Source organism: Tupaia chinensis, unplaced genomic scaffold (genome assembly GCF_000334495.1).
Source record: "Tupaia chinensis unplaced genomic scaffold, TupChi_1.0 Scaffold148210_1, whole genome shotgun sequence".
NCBI classification, from domain to species: domain Eukaryota; kingdom Metazoa; phylum Chordata; class Mammalia; order Scandentia; family Tupaiidae; genus Tupaia; species Tupaia belangeri.
In genome coordinates this window covers 399967-409889 of record NW_006208060.1, presented here as the reverse complement: position 1 = coordinate 409889, position 9923 = coordinate 399967, and the positions used below count along the sequence as shown (strand labels likewise).

Below are 9923 nucleotides of genomic sequence, written 5' to 3'. Positions count from 1 at the left end.
TTATGGCTTCTCCCTCTGCCCCTACAATCCATCCTTCCCACCCCCAGAATCTGGGGGGGGACTCCCTACTTCCCTTCCAACCTCTTCTTTGGCTCTCATTGTTCTCAAGATAAAACTCACAAGCACCTTGGGGGGTAATGGGAGAGTTCTAAAATGGATCATGATGGGGGGCAGCAGTCGGCGAGGTGGTTGAGATACCTAGATTCCACACGGCTGACCACGGTTCGAGTCTCGGACCCAGCGGCTTGTAAACAATCACACCAGGCACATGTGTGTGCATGTCCAAATCTCAGGAGGAGGATGGAGGAGGAGCTGCAGTGTGGCCATCCCCTCTGAGAGGTGACTTCTCGCATTTCCTCTCTCTGTCCAGCAAATGCACCCTAAGGCAAAATTCGTAAAAAGAAAAGAAAAGGAAATCATGCTAAGCGTGTGCATGCCCCAAATCCCAAAAAGAATGGAGGAAAAGGGATTGCATCATGGCCCTGTCCCAAGGAGGCTGCAGCCCACTCACCCTCTGGAAATGCTTAAAAACAATCAGTTAATTCTAACATATTGGGGACCAGCAGGTGGTGTGGTGGTTAAGGCACTGTACATTCCTACATTACTGACCCCAGTTCAAGTCGCAGACCTGGTGGCTTGCTTTCTCACTCTCTCTCTCTCTCTGTCTCTCTGGCCAAATTAAAATAAAATAAGTGAATAAATAAAATTAAAATAGATAATTATTTTTTAAAATGATATCATGAGTATACTAACCCCAAATATTCTGAAAGCCACCGACTTAGGCAAGTCAGGTGGGTGAATTGTGCAGTATGTGAACTGTGTCTCAGTAAAGCTGTTAAAGGGGGCTGGCAGGTGGCGTGGTGGTTAAGATACTGGACTCCCCCATGGCTGACTATGGTTCAAGTCCCAGACTGGCCCCTTGCTTTCTTGCTTTCCCTTTCTTTCTCTCTGGTCAAATTAAAATAATAACAACAATAAAATAAATTACTCTAAAATATACGAATAACGCTGTTAAGGAATGAGGCTGTGATGGTAAACCTAAATGGAAGGTCCAGGTTCATGCCCCAAGGCCTCCTTGTGCACACAGGTGTGACACGTGCCCCTGACCTTAGCTGGCTTAGGCTGGGGGCAGATTGTGGCTGGAGGAACTGTTAGTTGTGGTGACTGTCTCTCTCTTTCTGTCTTTCTCTCCTGGGGGAAGTAAACTTTAAAACGTGAGGGAAAGATGCTGGCAGGTGGCACGGCCAACCGTGGTTTGAGTCCGGGATCTGGCAGCTTTTTCTCTCTCTCTCCTCAAATTAAAAAATAATAATACCAAATGGAGTTAATTAAATAAATAATTCTTGGGCCAGCAGGTGGCATGGTGGTTAAGGCACTGGACACACTCCCACATGGCCAACCACGGTTTAAGTCCTGGACCTGGTGGCTTGCTTTCTCACTTTTCTTCTCTCTGTGTGCCTGTCTTTCTCTGGTCAAATTAAATTAATAGATAAAATTAAGCCACCAGATTCAGGACTTGAACCGTGGTCAGCCAAGTGCCTTTAACCACCACACCACCTGCTGGCCCCTCAAATAAGCCTAATGTGCAACTCAGGTGCCTCCTCCGGGTCTCCCCAAGTTCATCAAACGCTGTCCCAGCCACCTGCTTCTGCTGCCAAACCTCAGGGTGCAGAAGACAATGGGGCATGGTCCTGGACCCAGAGGTTTGTGGCATCGTGGCCCGGCTGGGCTCAGACACAGAGACTTCCGACAGCTGGCGCTCGTGCCCGGGGAACAGACAGGGATTCCTGCCGAGCGATCGCACGTCCTCGCCGCGCTCTGTGAGCTGGTGGGCCGGACGCGCCCCTCCAGCGACTCCGTGCACGGCCGCGTGGACGCATCTGCGCGTCCGACCCTTGCGGACCACAGCTTCTTCCGCCGCGGAGAGAACCGACAGCGGGGCGTGGCCAGGTGCGCGAAGGGGCGTGGCCATACTAATGGGGCGTGCCCCACGTGGCTGACGCGCGGAGCCACGCCCCCACCTTGGGACAGACCCGGAAGCCGCGGCGGCGCCCCTTGGGGAAGATGGCGCCCTCGGGGCTGAAGGCGGTGGTGGGGGAAAGTGAGTGTCTCCCCGGGCCGCTCCCTGCTGGGCGGGGGAGTGGGACCCTGGGACCCCGGGACCCCAGCGGCGGGAATTTGGAGCCGGGCTGGGCGCTGGATCCACTGATCCTCGAGGGGGCGAGCGGGGACTTGGCCTCGACTGGGCGTCCCGGCTCTCTGGTGTCAGCTGAGCCGAGCTGGGAGCCTGAGTGCCAGGGACCCAAGGGTGCACCGGCTGGAGCCCAGACTCCTGGGACTCGGAGGGTACTTCCGGGGGAGCGTGCTCCTGGACGCCCAGGTTCCCGGGTCTCGGAGCCAAAGTTGGGGGCTGGACTCTAGGGTGCCAGGGTGTGCTGGCCAGAGACCCCAGCTAACGTGAGCGCTCAGGGGGTGTGTCCAAGACCCCAAAGGGTGGTGTGGGGGCCTCCTTCCTCCTTGTCCCATCTCCAGGATGGAGCATGAGGACCCGGGCACCTCGGCCGCTAGAGCCCTGGTTCTTGGGGGAGAGGTGCAGGTCGCTCCCTCCCCCACCCGGGCAGTTCCGGCCTCTGCTGCTCCTTCCGCCCGCCCTGGCCTGATAACAGTGGACTAGCTGCTCCAGCTGGGCGGGGCTACCCCATCCTTTCTGCCCACTCCCTTCTCTAGGAAGGGCAGAGTGGGCCTCAAACCCCCAGCGCACCAACTAAGCCTCCTAAACACAGAGGGCTTCATGGGAGACGGGAAAAACAGGGCTCCCATTCTGCAGATGAGGAAACCGAGGCTGCAGGTGGATGAGACGACCACAGCCAGGCATGCCTCAGAGCTGGGAATCAGGTCCTGCATCTCAGGCCAGGGCGGTGGGGGCTGGCGGAGCTGCAGTGCGGGTCTGGCTGAAACCTCCATAGCAGAAAAACGGCACAGCAGACGGGGCACCCCAGAGGCCTGCTCTGGAGGCCCGTTGTGTGTCCATCTGAGACATATTGATAAGTGGCCAGTCATGTCCTAGGCACACTGCCACTAAGGTACTGCAAGAGCGTGGGCGAGTCGCCTGTCCTCTGAAAACTGTTTCCCTGTCTGCAAATTGGGGAGTGGGGGGAGTGTGTGTGATACCAGGAAGTGTTTCAGGGGTAAATGAGAATTAAGATGGGGGCGTCTAGGGACCAGCAGGTGGTGTGGTGGTTAAGGTGCTGGAATCCCACATGGCCAACTGCGGTTCGAGTCCCAGTCCTGGTGGCTTGAAACAACGCTGAGCACTGGACCAGCGGATGGTGTAATGGCTATGTCGCTGGACTCCCATGTAGCCGGCTGCAGTTCAAGTCCCAAACCCGGTGGCTTAAACTCACACCGGGCGTGCGCGCGTGCCCAAGATCCCGAGAGGAGAATGGAGGAGAAGGGATTGCGGCATGGCCATTCCCCCCTGAGGGGGTGATTTCTTGCTTTCTGTCTCTCTGTCTCTGTTTTTCTGGTGAGCGCACGTGCCCTATAGCAAAATCCTCTCCAAAAAAAAAGAAAAAAACAATGCTGAGCACATGTGCATGCATGCCCAAAATCCCGAGAGGAGAATGGAGGGGAAGGGATTGCAGTGTGGCCATTCCACCTGTGGGGTCATTTCTCACTTTCTATCTCTCTGTCTCTCAAGTGAGCACATGTGCCCTATAGCAAAAATCTCTCTAAAAAAAATAAAAGATGAGGCTCCCCCGCCCCCAGGCTGAGAAGGCTTGGAGGCATGGCAGCACCAGAGGACCAGCCCCCACCCTCCCCCTCCCTTCCCTGCAGAAATTATGAGCGGAGTCATTCGGAGCGTCAAAAAGGATGGGGAGTGGAAGGTAGGGTGAGGCAGAGCACCTGGGTACCCGCAGGCGGCCCTTGGGGAGGGCCCTGAATGCACACCCCCGAGCACTCCCGGAGGAGGCAGTTGGTCCACAGGGTGGAGTGGCTGGAGCGGTGGGTGGGTCCTGGGTCCCCCCACCCAGCCAGCGCTAGAACCTGTCAACCCACCCACTGCCTCTGCCCATCCCCTGCCTCCTGGTCCACCCGTCTGTCTGTCCGTCTGACAGGTGCTCATCATGGACCACCCGAGCATGCGCATCTTGTCGTCCTGCTGCAAGATGTCCGATATCCTGGCCGAGGGTATCACCAGTGAGTGGGCACCCCCACCTCCCGCCCCCAGATGGAACTCGAGTGGGGAGAAATTGTGCGGCACTCCCAAGGGTGCCGCTCACTGTACTGGCAGCCCAGAGCATGTGGCAAGTGTGTTCCCCAAATGTGCCGTCTGCCACCTGACCGGGGTCAGCCTCAGGCTATGCAGCCCCGGTGTGTAGGACCCGATTTCGGACTCGGGGTGCACTCCGAATACGGCGCCCCCGGGATGCCTAGCCTTCTGTAAGTGACCCCCAAGTGTGCAGAACTCTGCCCACGTAGCTCTTGGCTAGGTGTGAACGTGTTAGGGACCTCAAGAGAGGTAGCCCCCCTATACTTCCCCAAATCCCAGCCTCCTCTGGGGCCCCTCCCTGGCTGCCACCCACACTTGGCCCTTCCTCTATCCCTGCCAGTCGTCGAAGACATCAGCAAACGGCGAGAGCCCATCCCCAGCTTAGAGGCCATTTATTTGCTGAGCCCCACGGAAAAGGTGCCTGCCCGGGCAAGCGTGTGCATGGCGCATGTGTGTACACACATATGTGAGTGTGTGTGTACACGTGTGTGAGTGTATGTGCATGCCTCTGCTGTTTGCGGCACATGCTGGGGGGGGTGGGCAGATGGGTCTGGGGGCGCAGGGCCAGACCCAGAGGTTGACCCGCATTTCTCAGTCGGTCCAGGCCCTGATCGCGGACTTCCGGGGGACCCCAACATTCACCTACAAAGCAGCACATGTCTTCTTCACCGACAGTGAGCCAGGAGAGCCCGGGGGGTGGGGGACTGGCGCCAGAGGGTGTGGGGCTGCTCTGGTCTGACACCCCTTCCTGCCCGCCCCAGCCTGCCCCGAACCCCTGTTCAGTGAGCTGGGCCGCTCTCGCCTAGCAAAGGTGGTGAAGACGCTAAAGGAGATCCACCTGGCCTTCCTCCCCTACGAGGCCCAGGTGAGGCCCAGGCCGGTCCTGGGCAGGGCATGGGGTGCCACATGTCCCAGAGGTGAGCCAAGTAAAGGGGACAGTGGCGCGGAGTCAGACACTTGGGGTGGGGGGTACCGGATGGGACGAGCTCTTGCCACCGTGAGCAAACTGGAGTTCTGTTCCACTGGAGAACTGCAGGGGGCAGCAGAGAGCACTGCCCGGAGTCGTCCTGTCCACCGGCTCCTGCTTCGGTTGGGGGCTGCCCCGGCCTGCCTGGAAGCTGGCCAATCAGGCTCCGCTCTAGAAAACAGGGAACCAACACCCTGGGGAGATGGAGGTGTTGGCCGCTGGCAGCTGGGTGGTGTGCACTCACAGAGACAGCCCTGGCTCTCCTGTCCCCAGGTGTTTTCCCTGGACGCCCCCCACAGCACCTACAACCTCTACTGCCCCTTCCGGGCAGGGGAGCGGGCGCGGCAGCTCGAGGCGCTGGCCCAGCAGATCGCCACTCTGTGCGCCACGCTGCAGGAGTACCCGGCCATCCGCTACCGCAAGTGGGGACCGAGCCCCACCCCGCCCCGATCTTGTCCAACCTCCCTGGTGACCTCAGCCCTTGTCCCTCACTCCCATCGTCATCCCTGTCCTTGCCCTCCCTCCCAGTGTGTGTCCGGTCCTCACTGTCCTCATCCCCTGATGTCTCCATGTCCGACTGTCCTCACCCCCAGGGGCCCTGAGGACACTGCCCAGCTGGCCCATGCTGTGCTGGCCAAGCTGAATGCCTTCAAGGCAGACACTCCCAGCCTGGGCGAGGTGAGGGGGCCTGCTGGGGAGGTGGGGCAGGGCCGAGGTTAAGGGTCCTAGATGTCCTGACCCCTCCACACACACACACATGCCGCCTGCCCACCTCCCCACCCCGCAGGGCCCAGAGAAAACCCGCTCACAGCTGCTGATCGTGGACCGAGCCACCGACCCGGTGTCCCCCCTGCTGCATGAGCTCACCTTCCAGGCCATGGCCTACGACCTCCTGGAAATCGAGCAGGACACGTACAGGTGCGCAGACCAGACCCCGCCCCACCCCTGCCACCGCTGCTGCCACCCTGCACCAGTGCCTCTGACCCTCAGGCCCCTGCCTTCCCCCCAGGTACGAGACCACTGGGCTGAGTGAGTCGCGCGAGAAGGCGGTGCTCCTGGACGAGGACGACGACCTGTGGGTGGAGCTGCGACACATGCACATCGCCGACGTGTCCAAGTGCGTGCCTGCTTAGTGCGCGCTGCAGGGCTGGGGCTGGGCTTGGGCTGCACCTGGAACTCCCTCATTGTGGATCTGGTATTTGGCCCTGGTTCCCCTGTCCGAACCTCTGCTTTGGGCTCTTCTGAGTGCTTCTCTGCAAGTCGCTCTGCCAAGCCTTGCCTCCCTCTACGAGCCACGCCCCTGCCAGCCCTGCCCCCTGCAACCAAGCCCTTTGCAAGTCTCATCCCGCGTAGCCACGCCCTCTGCAAGCCACACCCCTCTGCCAGCCTGACTCCCTGCAGCCATGCCCTCTGCAAGCCACACCCCTCTGCCAGCCTGGCCCCCTGCAGCCACGCCCTATGCAAACCATACCCCTCTCTCCTTGAGGTAGGCCTGCCCCTGTGCAAGCCGTTCCCCACAGCAAAGCCATGTTCCTCTGCAAGCCACGCTTCTTGGTGGGACTCCTTGAGTGGCCTACAACCTGGACCCCTACCTTGTATTCCCCCATTGTGGGTTTACCTGTGTCCTGGTATCAGGGCTAGTGTCTCCTGACTCCCCCTTCCATCCACCGTGTCACACCTACCGTGCCCTCACGCTGCTGTCACATCACCAGCCCCCAGCCTCACTCCTGTCCACCCTCACATCTAGGAGGGTCACGGAACTTCTGAAGACATTCTGTGAGAGCAAGAGGCTGACCACAGACAAGGTAGGGGCTTGGCCGGGGTCCCTGGGCGTGGCGTTTGGAGGAAAGCTCTCCCTACAGGGAGTGGGGCCTCGGTCTGGCTCCAGAGGTCTGGGTGCTGGGGAACCCTGGTGTCACTCTGGGCCCCATCTTCTCCCACCCCCACCCTAGGCCAACATCAAAGACCTGTCGCACATCCTGAAGAAAATGCCTCAGTACCAGAAGGAGCTGAACAAGGTGAATTCGAGCAGGTGGAACCTTGGCCCTGGGCCAGCAGGACACAGCCGCAGGTCCTGTCCCCTTCCTGCCTTGGCTCAGCCTGTTCCCAACTTCTGCCCTCACTGCAGTATTCTACGCACCTGCATCTAGCCGACGACTGCATGAAGCGGTTCAAGGGCTCCGTGGAGAAGCTGTGCAGTGTGGAGCAGGTGCGGGCCAGCCATGGCAGCCCTGTGGGAGGGGCGGGGCTCGGAGAGGGGCGGGGCCTGTGGAGATATGGGTGGGACCTAGGGGAGGGACGAGGCAAGGGATGGGGACGTAAGGTAGGACCTGGATTAGGGGCAGGGCCTTGGGCAGATGGGTGGGGCCTGTGGGGGGGCAGGGCCTTGGAGAGATGGGTGGAGCCTAGATGCAGGGCAGAACCTTGGAGAAATGCATTGAGTCTGGGCTAAGGATAGGGTTTGGGGCAAATGGATCGGGCCTGGCTGGAGAAGGGCCTTGGGCAGATGAGTGGAGCGGGAGTGAAGGGCGGGGCCTTGGGCAGGTGGGTGGGGCTTGGGTGAGGGGCGGAGCTTTGGAGAGGTTGGCTGGTGAGACCTTGGGAGGCCTTGTGCTAGGACCCTGCAGCTAGAACAAGGACCCTGGGATGTCCCCACAGGACCTGGCTATGGGCTCCGACGCGGAGGGCGAGAAGATCAAGGACGCCATGAAGCTGATCGTACCGGTGCTGCTGGACGCCGCAGTGCCCGCCTATGACAAGATCAGGGTGCTGCTGCTGTACATCCTTCTTCGGAATGGTGGGTGGGGGGTCCGGGCGGCTTGGGACACTCACCAGGCACGGCTAACCCCATCGATACCCCCTTTGGAAACTTGGCCTTTCCTCCACGGGCCTGAGAACCCCGAGTTGGCAGAGCGCTCCAGATGGCTTGGAGACACCCCAATCTGTGACTCCACGGAGCATCCGCAGATGTCAGCTCTTTCACCCAGTGCTGGGGGACCCCCTTCCTGCCCAGCTGACCCCCTCAGAGACTCCTCATGCAGAGCTGCCCTGGCACAGGGGCTCCCCGAGTTCCCATCAGAGTTAGGGTCGGAGCTGGAGTTTCCATGGGCTCCTGGGGTGTCCCCCCCCCCCCCCCCCCCCGTCCTGAGCCCAGGAGGGCGGGCAGCTCCTAGCCCTCCCGCTGCACCGTCCTCAGGGGTGAGCGAGGAGAACCTGGCCAAGCTGATCCAGCACGCCAACGTGCAGGCGCACAGCAGCCTGATCCGGAACCTGGAGCAGCTGGGGGGCACCGTCACCAACCCTGGGGTACGCAGGGGGCACCCAGGGGTGGGCAGGCCTGGCGCTGTGGCCCTGGCGTGCAGAGGCGTGGCGTGGTTCCTAGGGGGCGTGGCTCCTGGGGGGCATGGTTTCCTGGGGGGGTGGTTCCTGGGGGGCAGGCGGTGCTGAACGTGCTCTAGTCTAAGTACCAGAGGCACCAGGGCCATCCCCGCTCCTGGATCCTTCACAAGGCAGTGGGGGTCCTGGTGCAGGGGACCTGGTGTGGAACTTGTGGTCTGAGTCCCTAGAGGCAGGCGCTTGGGGGGCAGGACACACAGCTGATCTGGGGCTCCTCGACGCCCCCCAGCCAACATGTGTAGTCTCCCTCTGGCCCTGCTCTTCTGTCCCTGACCTGCCTCACCTGGGGTCTGTGGCTCTCCTGGGTCTCTGTACCCGCTATCTCTCTGTCTCACTGCCTCTGCTTCTTCCTTCCTCCCTCTCCTTCTTTCCTCTCTGTCTTTCCCTCTGCTCCTCTTCTCCATGTCGTCTGCGGCCAGCTGAGGCCCAGCCCCACCTGTGACGTGCGTCCTCCCCGACCCCCCCCCCTGTGCCGTGCGCGCCCCCCGCCCCCCCCACCGGCCCCTCCCGTAGGGCGCAGGCACCGCCAACCACCTGGAGCGGAGGGAGCGTCTGGAGCCCACCTATCAGCTGTCCCGCTGGACCCCTGTCATCAAGGACGTGATGGAGGTACCCTGGCGGGGCGGGACAGCGTTGGGGGGCCACGCACCCCCGCCCCCAGCAGTCAGAGGCTCAGCTGACTCAGTCTCATGGTGCTAAGCCTCCAGGCTTAACAGAAAATCCCTCATTACCAACATTCCCCGGCAATGATCTGCCCTGCCCTGCGGGGTGGGGGTACCCCAGGCCCATGCCCAGGAACTGGGGCAGCAGAGGGACCACCCACTGGGGAGCCTCCCTCCCTCTCCCCCTGCTGGTCGCCACCTCTGTGTCCACTCTGTTCTTTTCCCCCTGATGCCCCCACAAGCCGTCCCCGCAGCAGCCCCTGCTGGTCGGGTCCCCAGGAGCCCAGAGCAGCCAGCAAAGTAACAGGTGGGGCGGGTCCTGGCCCCCCTCCCTTAGAGGCCGATAACCTTGGCCTGTTCGCCCTGGACTCCTGGGTGCCCAGGATGCAGCATCTGAGCACTTGGCCAGCCCCAGTGGCAGGACTCCTGGGCCCGTCCTGTGGGGCCCCTCCCCTGACCCCCTCTCGGCCCCCAGGACGCCGTGGAGGACCGGCTAGACCGGAAGCTGTGGCCCTTCGTGTCCGACCCTGCCCCCACGCCCAGCTCCCAGGCTGCGGTCAGGTGAGGGCCCCGGAGGTGCCCGAGCCCGTGCAGGTGGGGGGTTGGCGGTGGGGGGGGGGGACCG

General features: G+C 61.3%; 1 protein-coding gene across 2 annotated transcripts in view; it reads left to right on the top strand.

Moving 5' to 3' along the window:
• Positions 1–2012: 2012 nt before the first annotated feature.
• The window catches only part of STXBP2 (syntaxin binding protein 2), an 8578-nt gene continuing 667 nt past the window's right edge, over positions 2013–9923 (top strand). Inside the window, exons 1-17 of one of the 2 annotated variants that reach the window (XM_006170224.3) lie at positions 2019–2101; positions 3838–3887; positions 4119–4200; positions 4614–4690; positions 4869–4947; positions 5035–5138; positions 5514–5662; positions 5834–5918; positions 6028–6158; positions 6250–6357; positions 6988–7045; positions 7193–7258; positions 7369–7449; positions 7899–8037; positions 8437–8546; positions 9150–9245; positions 9774–9859. In XM_006170224.3, coding sequence (XP_006170286.1) covers positions 2065–2101; positions 3838–3887; positions 4119–4200; positions 4614–4690; positions 4869–4947; positions 5035–5138; positions 5514–5662; positions 5834–5918; positions 6028–6158; positions 6250–6357; positions 6988–7045; positions 7193–7258; positions 7369–7449; positions 7899–8037; positions 8437–8546; positions 9150–9245; positions 9774–9859 — 1538 coding nt within the window. In that variant the 5' untranslated portion in view covers positions 2019–2064. Of the gene's footprint in view, positions 2102–3837; positions 3888–4118; positions 4201–4613; positions 4691–4868; positions 4948–5034; positions 5139–5513; positions 5663–5833; positions 5919–6027; positions 6159–6249; positions 6358–6987; positions 7046–7192; positions 7259–7368; positions 7450–7898; positions 8038–8436; positions 8547–9149; positions 9246–9773; positions 9860–9923 lie in introns of both variants that reach the window. The other variant, XM_027768993.1, reaches the window with a different exon arrangement.